Consider the following 21,676-nt stretch of genomic DNA (forward strand, 5'->3'; position numbering starts at 1 on the left):
TCATCTAGATGTGAAAAGGCTGAAAGGCAAGAGTCTCACTGCAGTTCACTATGGGAAGAATAAACCTCAGCTGTTCTGAGGTGAGAGAGGAAATTTTCCAATGTCATCGTTGGGTAAAGGTCTCTAACCAGCCCCAAGGATCCAGGGCTTGGGCTGAACCACTTCTGACAGATCTGACTGGGCCAAAGAATCATGCTGGTAAATCCCCCTCTTCTACAGGAGGTTTGATGCCTCCTGATGCCCGTGTGGGGGATGTCAGCTCACCAGTCAGTCTTGGAATCGAAAGGATGATGGCAGGCTAGAGAAGCCAAGAGAAAGCCAAGAACTGAACACCTCCACATTTCCCAGATGAATGCATTCCACCATGGTAAATGTTTTTAAAGGACAAGGGGAGTTTCCATACCAGGAACACTGTGGCAGAGCCCATGGCAAGCTGGATTTCAGCATCCCCTTTGGCAGCATTCAGGGATTCTCAGGGAGCCCTGCTGCTGCAAGGCCTTTGAGGAAAGTGGCATAAAACAGCTGATGGGAATTCTGAGCAGGTTCCCAACTCACAGGAGCAGGAAGCTCATTTAGCTGTAGCTACCCAGGCAGCATGAGACCAGGGCTGCTCCTGTACACTCCTCACTTGTACAGCACAGCAGAGAGGTCACTCAGAATCTTCTGTTCCACTCAAGAACACCAGGACAGGAGAGCTTCCACCCGATGATCAAGCTACGGCAAGAACACCACTAAATGGTTTCTTTATGCAAACTAAAAAAGGAATCCCAAGTCTTAATGCTTGAGGTTGGATTTTTCTGAATTTGCTGGGAAAAAGAAGCATCTCCCACCCTCTCCTGGGAATGGATGAATGCCAAAGCTGGGTTAAAGGTACAGCCCTGCATTCTCTGGCCTTCCACCCTTCCTTTGGGAACTTGCTTGCTCTTTCTTTCCTTGGTGCTCCAAGACTCTGCTCGAATCCAAGAGAGAGATGAAAAACCACATGAAAAGCAATACTCTCTTTCCATGTAATGGGCTCCTGCCAGAAGCACAAAACAAAGGTCTTGTTGCTTGCTAGAGACCTTCACCTGTGGCATCCCTGGGCAAGAGGGCCATCTCACAAAACACAGCTTTCCCAAACTTAGAGCACTGGTGAGTTTCTGTGTGAGGAAGATGCAGAATACAGCCCTCTACACACCCAGATCTGCTGCATGGCAGGACATCCTACCTCACCAGCACACACATTCATTATCTGGAGGCTGTGGGGCTGCTGAAACTAGCAGGCAGTCTCCTGTGAACATCACTACAGGTTATAGCTTCTGGACCTAACTAGAAGTGCTGCTAATTAAAAGCATTGAAAGTTCCTTCAGAATTCTGCATAATAGCCCCATAACTCACTTGTAAGGTCTCTAAAGGGCTTCTGAAAAGGCTTTTTGGAAGTAGGAGGTTCTCTACCATCACTAGGAAAACATGCCATGCATTCTGCAAGCACTATCAGTATGGACTCCAGCTGCACTGCCGAGATAGGAGTCCACAAAGACCTTCACTCAAAGGTTGCAATTGAGGCGTTGCCAGATGTTTAAAAGCCTGGAACCCCCAGGTCCAGATGGCCAGTGGAGACTACCCAGCCACCAGCCTGGAAAGCAACACTTGAAGAAACGTTCACGCGGCTCCTTGCTAATTGGGGACGTTTAATTTGATAAGCGTGGAGTTAGAGGTGATTTTAACAGACTAACTTTATAACATTTCACACTGGTGTTGTCAAAACATATTGTCTAATTACCTTCTCCTTTCTCGGCTGATTGATAAGCGAGGGCAGAGCAGTGCCTCTCTGATGTCGATGCCAACTCTGTGTCAGTAATTGGCTGGCAGGAGGTGCCAGAGTGTCTGAACTAAACTTTTATTCCCTGGAGAAAGTCTAGAACTAACTCGACTCCTCAGTCCTCTGCTCCCACATAAATATGTGTCAAGATGCCTTTTTCCCTGGGACTTAAAATTACAGCCCAGAACCTAATGGGAACAGTGGATGTTTCACAGAAAAACCCTTGTGAAGTGTCTGTGTGTAGTTTAGGAGGAATATGTAATTCTAAAAGACCGTGTAGATAAGTAGGATAATATAAAAATTTATAAGCAGCAGGTAGCCCAATTTAAACCTTGTTGGTTTTTTTCCTCCCCCCCCCTTTTTTAACTGCTTTACCAAAAAGGTCGATAAAATTTAATGCTAAGTAAAACTAATTAGCCTGCAAGGAACTGCTGCTGGAATGACACTTATTCAGTTCAACAAAAGAAATGTTTGGCAGATGGAAGTTCGTTAAAGCAGAGCTCACTATACATATTTAATGCTCCATACTCTGAGTTTCTAACCTGCAGTTCACCGAGGCATTGCCAGTGCACACCATCAACAGAAAGCCACTATTATTTTTATCCAAAAGGTAAAGCCACTGACAAGCTTTGAAGTCGAATATTCACTCTCTGCTTCCCACTGTTGGGGAACAGCACCAGCAACAACAACAACAACAGAAAAAAAAATAAAGGCCAAGCTTTCAAACTTCAACTCTAACAAAGCCATGCTTACAGTAAAAATGGCATCAAGTGAAATCAAAAGGCACCCAGCCAGCCCTTTCAACAGCGACCACACTGTGAAAGCCACCGTGTGAAAGGAGAGGTGACTGAGCAAGGATGGCTAGTGAGCGTCTGCAGCCAGGGCTTTTATTGTCAACCCAGTGATCAAAGCACAGGAGACCCTCTTAAATCTAAGGAAAATAATCTAATTTAAAAGGCAAAACAAAGAGTGGTGGTTCTGTGGCGGTTTGTTGGGGTTTTTTGTTTTGGTTTGGGTTTTTGTTTTAAAAATCAGATTAAAACAAGGGGGTATTTCTGCTGGTATTGTGCTGCTTTGAGCAGGCAGGATGAGAACAGCTGCCTCAAGTTTGAAGGCACTTCTAGAAAAAGCAGATGGAGGCTTTTTTTTTTCCTCCCTGTTTGATTTGTGCTGGAGTCCAGCTGTCCAAAGGGGAAAGAAGCACCTTTATTCCCTGCTAGGTATTAAATGTCACCTCTAACTTCTCACAAAAAGAAAATAATAATAATAATAAGCAGAGCTGCAGATGGTGCTGCAGAGCCCTAGGAGTTACGCTCCTCTTCCAAAAGCTGTTTGCTTACCTGGAGCAACTGGGGAGACGGCAGCAGACAAATGAAATACTTACTCTGCACCTTCTTTGCTCTCCTGCCTCATATCCCCAGGCAGGCTCTGAGCCCTGGAGAACAGGTTACAGCTCCCTTTGGCTGCCCAGTGCAGAAATACCGCTTGGGACAGTTGCATTTCTCCCCAGCTGACATCAGCTTCCAGGTCCAACGGCCTCCTACACCTTCCACAAGCACCTCCAGCTCACCCGAGGGCACGTAACCTGCTTGCAGGCAGATGCCAGCCAGTGCTTCCATTCTCCTCTGGGAGAAACAACCAGCTACTGGCTGAACAGTGAAGAAAAACTATGCATTTTGGGCAGCCCTGCATGGTGAGGTTGGCAGCAGGCTACCAAGCCCTTTCTTAGCACCCTTGGTGGATTTCCATCTTTAAACACCCCTAAATGAATACAGTGCTAAGGGGGTTAAACTCGAGGGAGCAGAGCGACTGCACACGAGAGATCTCACATATTTTGCATTTTTACCTCTGGGGAAGGAGATAGGGCTACTTACAGGAATGTGAGGTAGTGGCACACGTCCATTTGCTTTGGCACTTTCTTGCATCTCTCTGCGATGCTGCTTGCGGAGTCTGTAGGGTGGGATCCCATCTCTGGAGGACAAAACAACAACAGGCTCCACTTTAGTGCCTCTCTCTGATACACGACGTTTGATTTAAGCCTCGCCACGGCACAGTGCCGGGTGGGAAACCCTTTTCAGGTTTGAGAAAGGCTTTGCACGCCCAGGGTGAGCGCAGCAGAACAAGAGGAACCTGTGTGGAGAGTGATGCTCGCCCAGGTCCCTGCACCAGCAACGCTCCAGGGCTGGGGGCACTTACAGGGCATCCACGGGAGCGGAGCGAGGCAGGGCTCCTGCGACCGCTGCCCTAGGCAGAGGGCAGGGAGAAGGACTTGGACCACATCCTGGTACCTTTTATAGTTGGTTGCTTTCTATAAAAGAGTCTGTAATGTACACAGTAAACCACAGGGCAAGCTAGGAGGGGGAGGAGGAGGAGTGGGAGCTCAGGGAGCATCTACACCGAGGGGAACTCGGTCGAGGAGCAAGGTATATGTTTTTAAGAGAGCATGACAGCTTCTCAAATGGCTTATCAAAGCAAAAGGGTAGGCTCTGCTGCTCTTAAGATGACCTCCACCTCAGTCAGAAACTATGGGCTTGATCCTGGAGTTGCTGTGTGGTGTGCAAGAACCTAGCCAGAACCCCAGAGGAGGCTGGACAAGGTTAGGGAGGGAAGCCACGGGCAGCAACACCCAAGTGAACCAGCTCTGCTCCGGTCTGTGCCCTTGCTGAAAAAGCTGGTGAGGTCTCTGCAAAGGGAGGAGACCTCAGGGGTCTCAGTGATGGGGGTCAGAGGCACCAGGCTTTGCTAAGCAGCCCTAAAAGCAGAGCTTGCTGGCTGAGGATGGCCTCAGGAGAAGGAAGGGACTGTGTTTCTGATCTCAGCACTGCCACCACCCTGCTCACCCCTGGGGATGAGGAGAACACAGGTGAGGTGGAGATCAGTTAGGAGAGAAGAACACGGTCCCATCTCTTGGTGACACTGGGTTATTCTGAGCAAAATCAACCAAAGCAAAAACAAAACCCAGCCTGGAGCTTGGCAGTTTAGAGCTTTCCTTTTTTATTCTCCACATTTCCTGGATTCACTGAAGGTAACTGTTTGGGAAGGCTGTGCAGTGCCACAGGAACGGCTGGAAACGAAGGCAGGGATTCGGTTTGTCCCAAGCACCAAATGACTTCCACACACACGTGCTGTGCTGTCTCCTCCCAATCCCACAGCACCCCAGAGCACTGCAAACAGCCTGTCCCAACCCCTCTCACAACCACAGGGTGTTTGCATAAGCCAAATGCACTTCACACCTACCCCCTCCCCAGGTGCCAGGCCCAGCTGCTTCTCCAGAACATAAACTAAGGAGGTTAACCAGATTTTTGAAGTCGAGATGCCATTTGGCAAGGGAAGCTCAGTTTACTGCAGTGTTTTGGCTGCAAATGGAGTCACAAGCACCAGCCTGTGGTAGGGATGGTCACCATGAGCTCTCTACCCCGTTCCCACGTGCCTGCTGCTCCCTGGAAACATGGGTGCAGGCTGAACTGCCACCAAAGGACATCAGAAGAAGGCAATTTCATGCAGCAACCCAGGCATTCAACATTAAACACCATTAAAATAAAACAAACCCCATGATTAACGGCAAGTGCTTTTTAGTAGGACAACAAATGAGAGAAGAGAAAATTAGCCAGGCTAATTACAGCTCTGGCTGGTGGCTGCAGGTAATGCGGGAGGAGGAAGAGTGTGGCTGGAGCATCACCTGCACTGCACCCGTTCTGGGAGCTGGGTGATTTTCCCCACGACAGCATCCACTTAGGCACCTCCATTTGAAAAAATAACTCCCAACACTGGCAGAGTTTCACCCCATCATGACGTGGCTTTTCCCAGACTGGATGGCAACCAACCAACAGGCCATTTTTATAGAAAACAAAACCCCCAAAAACCTGGGGGATTATTTTAGCCATCGCTGGTCGGCATCGATAGACAACATTCCAGCTTAACCCTGGCACAAAACCCCAGCACCAGAACACAACCCGCACGCTAAAGCTTGTGGGGAAAGCAGCATTATATTAGAAGGTGCAATTTTTCTTTCTTTCTTTCTTTTTTTTTAATTCTCCCCAGCAGCAGTCCCAGCGGAAAGAGGGACTTTTGTTCCCAGCACAGTAGCAAGAGGCTGATAATGGCCTCTAATCTATCCGGCTTCAAACACATGTTCAGCCCCGCTGTGCTGCCTTTGATGTCATTTTAACTAGATTCCCCAATGCCACCTCTGAACTTGGAACATTCCTTCGTTCAATGTACTGTGCCAACTCAACCAGAGGAAGCAAATTCAAAGATAAGCACTTTAATTTTATCCCAACAAAACCTTATTCAATAGATGGGGGGAAAGCAAGGGAAAACCAATACCAGACTTTTGTTTTCCTTTTGTCAGGTAGCTTGCTTTGAGATATTTTTTATAGATAGAGAAATTACATATATATATTTTTAAAAAATCAAACTTTTTTAGAGTACATCGACTTTTAAAATAAAACTTTGCCAAACTGTTTCCCCTCGTTTCATCACGTGATTTTCTTCAGCACCAGAAAGCTCTGTGCTGAAATGTAAAGGTGGGAGCAAGAATATTTCCATCATTTATTTAATGATAATGCAACTGGTTTGCTGCTGGGGAAAATGCTGCTGGGGGCTTCCTCTCCTCTCCTCACGGACCTGCCAGAGCCTCTGGTGAGCAGAGAGGATTTGCAGTTGGACTCTTCTCACAAGGTCTGTCTTTGCTCCTCTGTAAGATAGCCTCCAAAGCCACCCATTGAGCCTAACAGGTTGGAAATGACCATTTGGGATCTTTTAAATTAAAAAGCTGTTAAACTTGTTTAAATATAGCAGAACTCAAGGTCATTCTGGATCACTGGAGGTAGGAAAGACAGGAAATAAATCCACAGTGAAACTGATATTTTCTACCAATTCCTCTTCTCAAAGCACCACTGTCACAGAGAGACCCTTCTCACACCCAGAAGCACGATGGGAACATCACCAGGCATTTTGGCCAAAGGTCAGTCATCCAAGGAACAATATTTAATCAGAAAGGTTTTTTTTTTGAAGGAGGTAACCACTGTCCTAAAGCTCTTTGCTCCAGTGACTGGCCAGCCTTACCCTGGAGCAGGTTTGACTGGAACTGGGCAAGAACAATCAACCCTCTGGCCAAGCCCACTGGCACTGAGGGCTTCCCAAGCGCCTGGAGGAAGGCAAAGCTGTCTCCCAAGCAAGATAAGCCAGGACCCATGATAAGACCCAGAGGAGGGACTATTGTTGTTTCCTTGGACCACTACACTGAGCTAAGGAGGAGACATTACCTCTTTTTACCTATGTAAGCTCCTGCAGAAATAAAGAGATGAAAGATATGGACCCAAGGCATTTCTGCATCTGAATTGGAACATCACATGGCAATTTAATGCACCACAGCTTCTGCCTGTTGCCTTCCTACCCAGATGAGCCTTAATTTCCCTCCAGCACCTCTGCTGGGACAAACCCTCCCACCCAGAGGCTGTCTCCTCCCCTTTGGAAAGATGCTCTCTGGAGGTGAGGGCCACCCCAGCCAGGGAGAGCAGTTCAGGACGGGGCTGTGAACGCTGCCACAAGCCTGGGCCGGGCCCTGAGCACCCGAGGGGGAGCAGAGCCCCAAAGCCCTGACCCACCACTGACCCACCAGCACCCAGCCTGGCGGGAGGGACCCGGCCCCACCTGTGGCACGCTCGCCCGGCCCGCGCTCGCCGGAGCCCTTCGCCCTGTCCTCTCCAGCCCTTGGCTCCACACGAGCCAGCTAAAACAACACAGCTGCCCTGCTGACTGTAAAAACAGGTCTCAGCAGAGGGCTGGAGCTGTTCTGCCTACCAGGGCAGAGGAATTCGGGTGACACAGGAAGACTGAAAAATAATCAGTGGAGCGCAGGCATTGAAGAGCAATGTTTTTGAAGCCACTCAAAAAGCCAACTCCTCCAACAACAGGGGCTGATAACATATTCGTTATAAAAATTCAACCCATTGTAATAATATTTACCAGTGCTTGGAAAGACATTCTGTTGGAAGTTTGTCTTTTAGACAAGAGTGCTTGTAGCTGGTACCAGAGAAACGACTTTTAAAAGCACTTTGGTGAGCTGGGTGCTGCCAAAAGCCTGTGCCTGCCTCCCTCCATGCCAGCTCCAGAGGCCAGAGCATCACCCAGGTCTTCATGAGCAGGTTGGCACAGCTGGGCTGTGCATGCAGCCACATCCAAACCCTGCTTTGCCACGATCAGTACAACATCAAAGCTTGGAAAGGAGCTGGTGATGACTGCAGGTACCAGAGCACAGGCAACCTGCTCGGCGTGGCTGCCTTCCCCAAGGGCTTGAGGTGGCCAGTGCTGGGAGAGCACGCCTTGCAGCAAGCCATGCTCCCTGCTCACCCATGCTCCCTGCTCTCCTGGCTTATTAGCACTCCTCAATTAGCCGAGGTTTGCATCCTGATTGTCCGGACACACTCTCCTCTGATGGAGGGTCACGGAGGTTTCTGCCTTGGGATCACACCCTGTTCATGTGCTGCCTCGGAGCAGATGCCAGAGTTCTTCATTATTGAGCTTGACTGCTGTATGTAAACAGCACACACAGGGAAGAACCTCGCTCATCAGCAAACGAGGCTTTTATTGCCATTTTCCTCAGAGGAGGCCTAAATTCAAAGCACTGAGACATGCAAGTCTTGTCAAGCAGCAGGAGTCCCTTCTTTAACTTGCGTCTGGTTGTTCCTCATTTTTGCTGCCTTGAGCAATTCTGCAAAAATTCCTTTGAAACTCAGGAGGCAGATAGGTTCAGCAACGTCACGTAAAAACTGAACAAAACCTTGTACTGGAGTTTTAAAGCAAGTCATAAAGAGCAAGTGCTGAAAACAGGCAGAGCCTTTGCAAGCCAAAGGTCAAGGCTGTACATCCAGATCAGTCTGCATGCATCTACCTTGAGGTGCACAGAAGGTCACAGGTTTACCCTTATGATTTTTGAGACCTACTTAAAACGAACCACCGAGATTGGGTTAGTTATTAGCAAAAGGCAGAGCATGCATCGGTGGTAATTAAAGTCCTGGAAGCACTTCAGGGTGGGCACAGAGGGATAAAATGCCCAGAGGAAAAAGGAGCAAAGAAGAAAGAACAGATAGGATGGTCAATCTGAAATTATTCTTCCTGTGAAAGAAATAAATTACAGCTACTGAAATAAAAATTAAGAGGGTGAAGAACTCTGGCATAAATGATCACAACTTATGGAAGGTATAACCATCAGTGCAACCCCATGAGCCCACTGGACCAGTGGAAAAGGAAGTGCTAAAAGCTAATTAATTCTGAAGATTTCTTACATCTGTCTCTCCCGATAACAAGAAGTTACACGACCCCTGCTAGCTTCAGAGTACTCCTCCATATAAAATGATGAATATGAAGAACTGCAGAAGGATGTGGCCGAGCAGCTGGATTGGTATCAAACGGAGCCTTTAATTAGTGGTCCTCTACAGCTTTCTGCCCCAGGGGCATCCTCCAGCTCCCGTGCCCCCCTTGGCCAAGGTCTGCCTTCTACAATTTGCAACGTGACAGGGACAAGGCATAGGGAGCTGGTGCCAGGGAGCAGGGTGGACTCAATAGCTGCTCCTAAATAGCTCCAAGCCTCCGTGGAGCCAGAGGCCAGCAGGCTACCACCTCACTTAGAGCCACCACAGCAGGCACAGCAGTCCCCTTGCCACGTCCCACGTCACACACTCACCAGCTCACCGTATTGACCGAGGGGGAGTGGGGAGCTGCTGCAGCACCCGTTAACAACATCCATGACACAGGCTGGCAAGTTTCTCCAACGAGGTCTGACAGCTCCTGACATCCACAGTGACACTAAACGAGCCTCTTGGAGGACTTTGTGTTTACAGCACTGCCGTTAATAAAACCCTCTCCTAATTCTGTAAACCTGTCATCTTTCGCTTGAAGAATCAAAGGGTTTCTGTCTACAGAAAGACACTTTGCATTTGCACTACTAAAAACCAGACTGAACATTGAATATTTTCCCCCAAATCCCTTTTTTCTGTCACAGAGATGTAGTCGCAACAAAATTTTGTAACCCCTTTTTGCTGCCTTTGCAGACCATCTTTAAGGAAGGTATCTCGTGGGTGCTGTCATGGGGGACAGAGCTAGGAAAAGGCAGAAAAGATTCGGTGGGGGCTTATCAGTACAAGTTGTGTTAAAGTGCAGCAGTCACCAGACAAACTAGAACTGGTCAGTCACCAATACTACTGAAAAGTAACCACAAATGAGCACAGCTTGTCAGCAAAAAACCTCAAAAGGAGAAGCACTGGTGTAAGTAGAAAGCCCCATTTGACATTTAGAAGATACTGTATCTCAAATCACTACAAAGCCATCCAATCCTTCCTGCACCTGGCAAGAAATGTGGCAGGAGCTCTGACCAAGCAGTGTTTATTTTAGTTCACCCAAAGCATTTTAAGTTGCAAATGTCTCCAAGACCAGCAGGGGCTGAGCAGCCTGCACAGTGACAAAACACCCCTGCTGGAAAAGAAAGCGAGAATGATCATGACCTTGGTCTACTCAGATGTTCCCCCCAACACCAGCCTCACCCAGAGCAACACAACAGCAGCACCACTGATCAGAGATACAAACATGCTCTTGTCCCACTTGTGCCCCCAGAGTGGAGTTACTTACACGCTGCTGTCTGTCAGTGACATGGTATCAGCATCACTGGACATGCTCTGCTGCTCACTGTCGTTGGCACTGGTCGCTGGTGCCAGAGCATAGCCCGTGTTGACATAGTAAGGGTTAACAGGCTCTCTCCACGACCCATGCCTGCAAAGAAAACCAGAGAGTCAAATTAGAAGGACACGACCTTGACCATACTCTGCATCACTAGGGACTCTGCCTGGAGCCCCTGCGTCGGTGACAGGTGACAGAGTAAGTTGTGCTCATACTAAGTTGCACTGATAGAACCATGAACAATCTGACTCATAAGTGGCAGCAAAAGGGAGTTCATGGAGTAATAAAGATGACAACTGTTTGAGATGAAGTGAGGGAACAAGACTATATGGAAGAAGTCCAGTTCCCATCAGGATTTATGGTGCCCATGGGCGAAGTGCTTAGCGCTGTCGTTCTGTGAGCAAGGCAGGACATCCAAAAGCAATACTTGGATAATAAGACACCATTTTGCTGAGTCAAAACAGGTTTCTTCTCTTCCAGCAGTGAGGGATGTGTAGCACAGCTCACCCATTCTGTCTTTGCTTTTACACCCCTCCTTACTCCAACACGTTTGCTCCAACAGGGGGTGGAGGTAAAGCAAGAAATGCCTGTTGCTGACAATGCAGCACCTAAAGCCAGCCTCAAATGTCACGCTCGGGTACATCAAACACCTGCAGATTCCACCAGGAGGGACCATCCAATCACAATGGCTTTTCCAATGGACAATCTATTCATGGATCTACTGAGGCTAGTTTGCACATGACCACATGCCCTGTCCTGCAGACAGGTTATTCAAGCACACGTGCAAGCAGGCCAACCTCCATCTCTTCAACAAAATGACAGGAAAAGATACTGCCTGTGTGAGCTAAGTTGGGAAGCAAGCTCCTTGCTCAGGAGGAGACCTGAGTTAAGGGTGAAGCAGCCTGCGAGACGAGCAGGCAAGAGCTTCTTCCCACCGACTCTGCCACTGGCACTGAAAAGCCACTGCTGCCAAAGTGCCTCTGGCCCTGCTACACCACAGGACAGTCAGGCCACTCAGGCATCTTGTTGTCCCTGCAAGTTATTTTGCAATTTGCTGGAAGGAGGAACAAGCTGAAATGTTCCTAGTGACACAGCAACACAGCATCACTTAATCCCCACTCCCCTCACCTACCCCTCTGCATCAGGAGCAGCATTTGTAAGGTCTCTTGAAGCTGATGAAACCCTGTTTTTTCCAAACGCTGTTACCAGCTCTGAAAATCATGAGGCCCTGGTTTAATTCAGATCATGAAGCTCATCAGCATGACCTTTTCTTTAGTAACTCAGTAACCGGCACCTCGCTGATGTGGTTTGTGATGGACCTTGAGCAAACGCCTCCAAAGAGGACACCTCATGCAATTTGTGCTTCCCTCTTCTGCCATGAAAAGCTTTTCTGGCTGTACTGCAGTGGTCAAAGTCCTGCAGACAACAGAAAGCAGCCCCTGCTCTGCTGAGTTTATGTGTAGGTAAGTCAAGGAAACCCATGAGAAGCACACAGATAGATGGGCCAGAGGAAGACACCAGCAAAGGGAAAAGCTGGCAGGTTCTGCATATTTGCATGGAGTGAAGGACAGGACAGCCACTGCATGAATGAGGACTAGCAGGTAACCCATTTAAGGTGGAGATTTTCAGGATTTTTACCCAAGGACCCCTTCAGGAGGTTTTCAGGACCGTTTACTAAAGCATTTTAGAACCTGAATTCGACAGGGCTACAGCCATCAGCTAACACCCCAGTTCCTATGCACCCTGCCCTCCTGCTCCTACACACAGAAGCAATTCTCCTCCTAGTACAAGGGGTCACAGATGTTTGCTGGCCACTAAGAAAAATCATACTGTTTTAGGTCCATTATGGGGTCAGTTCAAAACAAATTACCCTCCTCACAAAGAGAAAACTAATATTTTGCTTGCCACAAACCAACAAAAACTCTGAGGTATTTCTCCTCGGATGATGAAGCCCAGCACAGTTGCAAAGAACATTCAAAACTGAGTCAGCTGAGGTTTTTCATGACTGTTGGGAGGAAAACAGAGCCTTGTGAGGTTTCTCCCAGCTCGGGTGCAACAGGGAGTCAGTTGTGGACAAACGCTGATGGGTGCCTTGGGGTGGTGAATCACCACAGGCATCTAGCACCCAACTTTCTGTCTGTCACTGTCAACGTGCACTGGGGCAACCTTATTCCTTATTCAGATTTGAAATATTCTAGGGCAAATAGTTAAGGCTAGAAATAATGTGAAGAAGTTCAACCCTAAAAAGCAAGGTGTAAGAAGTGACAACCTTACCAGCCCCTCTCCAGCAGTTCTCCCCTTGCAGAGTGGTCAGTTCTGAGCATTAAAGGAGCACTGTGCAGTGAACCCTCCTGTCAAATTCAGTGTGACTGCTCTGTGATGGGGGCTGATATAACCTCTTAAATTGAGGCACACGAATGATGGATAGCTCAGGCTTTCCCTGCAGCAAAGAGGAGGCTTTTTGGACCACCCAATTAAAACACAGCACCAACTTCTAGTGGACCTTCTGCCAGGACTCTCTGGAAGAGGTGAGGATTATTCTGGCAGGATATTAAGAGAGCACCACGATACATAGACTACAATGCACAGATCAATCGATTTCTCCTTTGTATCTGCTGGTAGAAAGACAGCAAAGAGCAGCTGAACCATTCCTTGGGTCTGGATCTGAGATGGCTGAAGGAGCCAAGAGCAAGCAGATGGGTGCTGGGTGGTTCACAGCCCCCCCCTCCAGAAGAATTGGGTTGAATGGGCTCTCCTGCAGCAAGTACTCCATGGCTGTGGGCTTCCCACTGAGAATGCAGGCAAGAGTTTGGTCACAATTGTTGTATTTAGCCAAAATTACACACTTAAGCATGTATACAGCAGGGATTACTTCCATTTTAGCTCTGCCTCTAATACATCAATGCAAATGTAAACTTTTGGTAAGCGTAAGTAGATGGGAAGGGTATAGGATTTCAAAGCAATCATAACAGGTTACATTACTTTTGAGGAATCCATCTGTATTCAATCCTTCTCCTAATGTTCCCTCTCCCTGACAACTCTCTTCAGCTGGCTCGTATCACTATTTGAATGTTTTGTGCCTTGCCTCTGAAGAACTCTTTCAACATCTATTAGGAGGAAAACATTAAAGGAACATGGAGTCTAACAAAAAACCCTGGTCACTTCTGATCTGGGAGGGGAGGCTGCTTTAAAAGGGATACAGGCACACTCAGAACGACTTGAAATGTCAGCTAAAAACCTCACACACCGAGCTCTATGTGCTGATAAGGGCGATAAAAGGAAAGGTGAGCATTTAAAGTTGGGACTTCACAACAATTCCTGCAGACTTCCAGAATTTTATTTTATTTTTTTTAGACAGAAAGAGCAATGAACATTTTTGACACTGAATGCTTCACACATCCCAGAAATGAAGCTGCTTCTGCAGCTCTCTGTTGCTCAACCCTCAAAATAATCACATAAGGAACAATTATAACAGAGATCACAGCGACCCAAGTAAGTCAACCTGACCAACTGCCTTTTCTTTGCATAAAACCTTCCACTGATCACTGTAAATTCTGGTAATGCTGACAAGGGCCAAAACTGTGGTAGAAATCCAGCAGGCATCTCCTTAGGGTGTTCTTTTACCTGTTCAGAGTCTTTTTTGCACCTCGTCTTGGCTGCACCCTAACCCAAATTTCCCACTCCTCCAACCAAGACCTGTACACAGCACTTTGGTACCATCAGATCCTGGAACTTCAATGGAAGTGAGAAGAGAGGTGAGGTCCTCTTGCATCCCAAGTCCTGAAGGGCATTGTTTTCATTCCAGCCTGGGATCCCCAGGCTCCCTTCACACAGCTTCCCCTGATGCCCATTTTAAATCAAAGATGCAAAGTCCCCAGTTTTTGCCAAACATGCTACTCTTTGTTCTGTGAAAAAAAACAAACCATGGAGCTGGCACGCTCTGGGGAACAATTGCATCACCTTCAGAGTCCACAGTGGGAGGGAGATCTCACAGATCCTGCCTGCAAAGCCAAATCCACATGGCATTCCCTTCAATTCGCAACAGTACCTCCTTAAGCATGGAAAAAAAACAAAACTAAGGCAAGAAGGAAACTTCCTTGGAGATTAAAGACCTCTAGGCAACTGATTTCTGTAGAATTTAAATTTTCACTAAAAGGAATAAGTTGCACAATGCTCTACTGGCAGCTGAGAGACATGGTCTTCCCAAGTCTGCTAGCAGTTCCAGTGTAGCTGGAACAGCTCCCAGTCTAACAGGGAAGCTGATCAGACCCATCAGTTTTCATTGCTACCACCTTTTCCAGCTCCAGCACTGAATTTTTAAAGACACTGACATTTTGTGGAAGAAGTTTTTTACTCAAAGGAATTGAAGTTGTGACAGGATCCAGGCAGGCTGGCAGTTCTCCTCTTGCAAGGGTCTCCCACCTGCCTGACCCTGAGATCAGTGCATCTCCAAACTCCCTGGTGGCACCTCCAAACCTCTGTGCTATCAAGAAAGCAGCTGTTTGAAACACTAGATTAGTAAACCCAAGAGCTAAAGACTCATGAAGCTGACAACCACAAAACCACAAAGCACTCTGCTGACACTCCCCCTAAACAGGGCTTCCAGCAGGTTTCCTTCCCTGACATACTCTGAACCTTTGGTCACCATGGTTTGGATGAGCAGCTTGTTTTTAACATGGGAGAAATCCCAGTTTCTAGACAGCTTGAGCCATGCGGGAGCTGATTATCACCCAACTGAGCTGCCTCTGAAAGGTTCAAGCTGCAGGAGGCATGAGGATGTTGGCAAGTCCCTGGGAAGGACACCCCAAAATGGTGTCAAGATCTCTCACCAGAGCTGATGGCAGATTGAGGAGCTGCTGTTCCCTCCCCCCTGCACAGCAGTGAGGGACCTCACAGCAGGACACGACGTCTCCTTTGCTCGTTTGGTGGGTGGTGTTTGAGCTGAGGGATGGTGCCCAGAGACCACAGAGCAGGGCTGCAACTCAAGGAGACCCAGTCATTGAGCTTCTGTGCTCCCACCATGCTTTTTCACACCAACTTCTGACAACTTACGCCAAACTTTTACAGCCCTGTGTTTTTGAAGATGACTATTTCCAGAACTACATGTGCAGGAGGAAACCAGCACTGAGCACTAATCTCATGTGGTGTCTCAGGCCATTTTGGCTGTGTGCTTGGCTGAGACATCCTTCCAGCTCATTATTTTGACATCTCCCATTTATTCAGTGTGAAAAAATTAATTTTTTCCATTTATAAAGTTACATACTTCCACCCAAGAGAAAAAAAAGCACCAAAATTTCCAACATGGCAACTCACTGAGACTCTGGCCAGACACAATCAGAGCTCTCTTCCTTCCCATGCTGGTATCTACCAACAAGCAGGTGACTGTCACCTCCTTCACGCAATACCACCTTTTATTATCACCACCAGTCAATCAAATTAGAAGCTGCCCACGTGAGCTGGTGCTGTAGGAGCTGAAGCAAATCCCTTCAGCATATTTAAATAGCATGTGCTGACAAGAGCGGCCGAGCGGCAGGGTCACCTTTAAACAAGGGATTAGAGCAGCATCCACCAACAAGCCTGACTTACAAGATTACGTTAATCTACCACCTGAACAGAAAAATCTCAGTTTCCAATCCGTGGTACCAATAACCACCAAAGAAAGTTGCACCATGCTGGGTGTAAAACTCTTAGAATCGTCCCAAAGCGTTCGCGGTGTTCCCCGATGCGTGTTTTTGGAGCTAAGAACAAAATGTCTATGAAGATGCAAAGCTGAAAACCTTTCAGAAATCCAGTCAGAGTAACTCCTGACTGGATTTAACCTGCACTAAAGACAGAAAGTCTGCTCAAGAGGTTAGATTTGGGGATTTAGCTGATAATTTGATTGCAGATCCTCAGGGTTGCTCCACTTAAAACTCTTCCCAATTACTCTGGGTACTCAGACACTGCCGTGCATCTCAACTTTATCACTGCTAATGTCAAGCTAATCACATGTGTTCTAGGCAAGGGCAGCTTCTTCAAAGATCACATCAATTCTGGACAAGTTAATCTGTTCTTTGAGGTCTCCAGATGGCTCTTGCCAAGAAAGTTCCCTTCCAGCCCTGCAGCCGGCGAGCGCAGCGGCCCCGGCGCTCTGCAGAGCATTACAAAGGAACCAGATCAAAGTTGTGTCTTACAAAAAAAAAGAGAAATCTGAAGTTTGAAAAGCAACAGCAGCCTGTCACTTGTGGGCTTAAAGACGACTTCTGCATGCTCCAGCTATCAGGGAATTTATGATTACAGTCTGGCTTTTAAAAGCTGATGAAAAAACCCGACGCTAGCCTTTGCAAATCTGTATCTTCTTCTGTGCTTATTCATCCTCCCACGCTGGAGGAAGAAGGGAAATAAATAAAAACCTAACTAAAAGCACAGATAAGGGCTCTTCTTCCCTTTAATTCTAAGGCATTCGATTCCATTTTAGGACTACACGGAGATTATTTTATGGGGAGCTTCAGTAATTGTTGTGAAGTATTAAAGTACTGTTACAAAAGCCAAATCCAAGATCTACCAGTCTGAGTTTCCCATTTCTCACTCTTTTGCATTTACCAAGGACACACTACCTCTCCAGGCAACAGAACAGAAGAGATGTTAATTGAAACCAGTAATTTAGATCACAGGATACGGCAAGGTGGGTGACAAAAGCGGTTTAGAATTTGTCAGAACCTAGGAAGGAAGCTGAAATACAGGAAATTAATTGTTTGCCTTAAGAGGCAAATAAAGTCTATCTAGGCTAAATATTGTGGCTGTATTGCCCCATCACCAGGCTAAATATTGTGGCTGTATTGTCCTATCGCCCATCAAAAATCCAGTTTTGATGCACAATGAAGTCAAGTCCTCCCTCAAAACAATGGGCTACAAGAAGACCAAAACCCTCATTTATTTAATAGCTCAATGAACAAGAAATGAATTAAAATAAAATGGGAAATATGGGCAACACGATGTCTGCATGTGAACAGGATGCTTGGATCATCTTCCTGAACACTGCAGAACGTTTTGTTCCATATCTAACAATAACAGGTATCTGCTTAGATTCATTTCAACATATTAGTCTGAATTTATACCAGAACATAGCTTGGTTTTTTTTTCAAATGATGATATAATTAGCTCTTGTGAGACTCTTGTGAGAACTCTTGTCCAGCTCTGGAACCCCCAACACAAGAAGGTCATGGACCAGTTGGAACAGGGCCAGAGGAAGCCACAGAAACGATCCGAGGGCTGGAGCAGCTCTCCTGTGAGGCCAGGCTGAGAGTTGGGGTTGTTCAGCCTGGAGAGGAGAAGGCTCCAGGAAGATCTCATTGTGGCTTTCCAGTATCTGAAGGGGGCCTACAAGAAAGCTGGGGAGGGACTTTTTACAAGGGTTTGTAGTGACAGGATGAGGGGTAATGGCTTCAAGCTGGAAGAGGGGAGATTTAAATTGGTAATTAGGAAGAAGTTCTTCACTGTGAGGGTGGTGAGACCCTGGCCCAGGTTGCCCAGGGAAGCTGTGGATGCTCCAGCACTGGAGGTGTTCAAGCCCAGGCTGGATGGAGCTCTGAGCAACCTGCTCTAGTGGGAGGTGTCCCTGCCCATGGCAGGGGGTTGGAACTAGATGATCTTTAAGGTCCCTTCCAACCCAAACTATTCTGTGATTTCTGTGATTAACATGATCCTTTTCCATTATGAAAGGCTGGCATTAAGTAGGGAAATTTTCTATAAATTATACAGGACATTTGGCTGCATTAGTAGTGGCTGAACAAGACCCTTGGTGCCTTGGAACATTCTGGCTCCATCAGTCATTCAAAAGCCTCTCTAGTGACTTAACCAGCTACAAAACCAGAGCAAACCCAGCACCTCCTGGGCGCACTCTGGACATCCTGAGTACATTGCTCCCACCCATGAGCCACACTCCCTTCCATGGCATGGGCTCTGGCAGACAATATGCTGCAGGGGAATTATTTTTAATATTTTATTGGACAGGGCAGACTCAAGCTCACACAGAGACGTGCTGAACATCCACACATTGCCAGAAGAAGCTGCCTTAGGAACTTTGTGACTGAGATGAAATCACATCCCGGATGCAGTGAGAGGAGCTGGATCCTGAGGACCAAATCCTCCCAACACCTCCAGAACAGAGCGAGGTCCTACCCAGGGTGACGTGCATACGGAGGAACGTCAGCATAGGAGCACTAATGTGCTACAAGCTCACGTTGTGCATGAAAAGAAACACAAATCTTTTCAAATCACAGAGCCTGCTGACATGATCCTTGCAGCACTCCCAGGAGCTCGGGTTCCCATCCCCAGGCAGGGGGATTTCAGATTGAAATGACATCTCTGTTTAATACGCCAAGTGATTTTATAGATATATATATATATATATATCTGTCTCTATGTGCTTAAGAGGATGAACACACAGAGCAGCCATTTCAGCCAGTGTGCAGCAGTGCCAGCTCCCAGCTCACTGCCTTCCTGGGTGATTCTCCTACAAAAATTTGGTCTGGTGGAGAGGGGAAACGCTCAGCAGCAAGTTGAGGGGGTCTCTGCATGGGCTCCTCTGCCTTTGCCCCCCGGTTCCCTCCCCTGGGAAGGCAGGCAGGGCAGCAGGGAGACGGAAAGGGACGAGGACCTTGGTGAAACAAATGACTTCCAAACGCCTGCCTCCGAGGTGTGGAGAGAAAGGGAAGTCCAGGTTTACACCTAGCTCTGCTCATAGCCTACAGAAAGCAGCAGCTCCGCTTAAAAACACCACTGCCTGCAAACTATCAAATTAATCCCGGGATTTCAACAGCTTTTCTTCATTATTTTTCGTCTCAACCAAACCACAAATTTACTTAATGACTAAACCAGGCGAGAGAGTACTTTGTTTTCCAGACAGCGGGAACCTTTCTAACAGGATCCAGGTTTTCAGAAACCACGTTTACCTAACGGCAGGCGAGGGAGAGGGTCCCTTCCCCAGATGCTTTTGATGCTGTTTTTAACTTCCCCAAACCCATCAGCAACATGGTCAGGGTATCTCTGAGTCCTGAGCCTGAGGAGAGGCACTGAGAGGGGTGAGGGGAATACAATAAGAACACTGTGTTCCAGGAATGACTGAATAAAGGCAAGAGCATGCTTTTGGCTAGCAGGATTCAGCTCTCTAACTCCGTCTGCTGCTTTTCTTCTCTGTCTGAAGCAACATTGTTTGTCCACGCTTCTCTGAAATGGAAAGTATTTCCTCTTGCCTGCTCGTTCCAAGGAAAGATCTGAGGAGGCCTGGTACAACCAGGCAGAACTGGGGAGTCTCCAGTGCCTTGACGACTCTTTGCCAAAATTTCTGCTCAAGAAGAAAGGGCTTACAAGAAAAGAATTACGAGTAGCTTTCCCTGCAACTCCAGTAACTTGAGATCAGGGTCTGTAGGATGAGTAAGTTTTTGGATGGGAACAAAGCATCCAGCTTTGGCAAATGACTCCAGACCACTCCCCTCCTTCCTATGTACCTACGGAGCCTCTGGAGTGTTCAAGAACTTGGGACAGGGCAGGGACATCGATGGGCACATAGAACACTGGAATCAAAGACTGCCTGGGCTCTTCAGTCCTTCCTTAGATCACCAGGGCTTTTCAGGAGGGTATAAACCCCAGCACAGCAGTCCCTTGTCTGTAATGCTTTCAGGGATAAGTTGCCCCAACACCTAAATCACAACAGCAGTGTTGCTGATGGCTGAACTGACAGGGGAAGACACAGCTCCAGGAGGCTGGAAGACCAGTTGCAGCTTTGACACTGGGCACCTCGAAACCACCCAGGTTTGTTCCTGAAGACCTCTGACAAAGCCCTGCTAATGATGAGGTGGGTAGGATTAGCAATAATCCTGCACAAAAAAGAAAGAGCTTATTTCACTGAGTAAGGTCTGGCTCACCAACACACATGAAACAAAGAGGTCTGCTCCAAGCAGAGTCATTCACTGGTGTCTTTACGCCTACAGAAAGGATCCGAGAAACTCCCTCAATTGAACAAGAACCTCTGAGGTGACCGAACTCTGACCTCAGCTGGTAACAAAACCAAAAACACGGAGGGCTGGCAAGACCTGGCAGAGATAAAGCTGAGAGTAAGGGTTTGATAGTGCTCCCAGAGGGGAGATTCAGCTGATTAGAAACATCCTAATCTTCTCTCTCAGTGTATATTAAAGGTCAAGAAGTGGGATCAGGTATTGGCAGCACATGAAAAAACAACCAAGTCAAGCAAAAGACCTTCACAAAGACATTTCGTACCTTTGCATTAAAATTCCCTGCCAAGCCTTATTTAACTTTACTTCTATCTAGGGAAGACATTTAAGTTTAAAGTCAAGAGACCATTAGATTGGTACAGAAAAGAATATTTCCTCTTCCACCCACCCCCCCCAAGACTTCTGGCTTCAATCAGTACTTTATAATGAGCAAGAGTTCATAAGCATCAGCTGACTGCAACTATGAGAGAGATAAGTAGCTCTCAGAAGAACAGCACCATGAAACAGAACTTCTCGAGCAGTCGTCTGGAGCCTCACAAGCTCCCCAAATGGGGTCATTAAAGGCTACTTGTTGGATCATGTCAGCAAACGGCAGGCTGTATCAACAACAAAATACTGGCAAGCTGCAAAAAGCTTTTAAACTTGCTCTGTCATTTACTGCTCGGCTCTGCAGAGATGTCAGCATCACAGCAAATGTATAAATCCTAACTTGGGCTCCTGGTCTCTGCTGGGTGCTCGTAATCTGATGTTCTCTTCTCAGCTCAGACTGCCCTGGCCAATCCAACGCAGTGGTTGGGGCAGGATAAGGGTGGATTGAATCATGCTGTCCTTCTGACAAGGTCCATTGGAGGCTGGCAGTGATGACAAATCCTCAGAAGTACTGTAGCAACCACCAGAAGGAACGAGGCACACAGAAACTGTGTCTAAGATGCCATTAAAAAGGACCTTTCCTTTTCTAGAGATGATAATTTTTTTCCTCTTCAGCAGACAAATAGCAAATAACTTGCTGCTGTCCCCAGAAAACAGGCATCCAGAGAGAAACCAGTCTTGTGAAGATGCTACAGCCAACCTTCCTACATACAGCCCTCCTTTTAAATAAGAACTAAAGTAACTTCTCCTTAGATGATGCAGAATGAAGCCTTCTTTTGCAGCCCTGGTTTTTGGACAGTCACCAGAGCTTCCATCTCCAGCCAGACCTGGAAGCCAA

At 47.3% G+C, this 21,676-nt stretch overlaps 1 protein-coding gene across 1 annotated transcript in view; it reads right to left on the reverse strand.

The window, feature by feature from the left end:
* LOC103778308 (axin-1) overlaps nt 1-10,570 on the reverse strand; it is a gene marked incomplete at its 5' end in the record, with an annotated part of 29,099 nt that extends 18,529 nt beyond the window's left edge. The window contains 2 exons of the mRNA XM_008945889.1: nt 3,676-3,772; nt 10,430-10,570. Coding sequence (XP_008944137.1) covers nt 3,676-3,772; nt 10,430-10,570 — 238 coding nt within the window. The remainder of the gene's footprint in view (nt 1-3,675; nt 3,773-10,429) is intronic.
* Between the last annotated feature and the right edge of the window lie 11,106 nt (nt 10,571-21,676).

This window comes from Merops nubicus, unplaced genomic scaffold (genome assembly GCF_000691845.1).
Source record: "Merops nubicus isolate BGI_N331 unplaced genomic scaffold, ASM69184v1 scaffold3028, whole genome shotgun sequence".
Taxonomy (NCBI): Eukaryota; Metazoa; Chordata; class Aves; order Coraciiformes; family Meropidae; genus Merops; species Merops nubicus.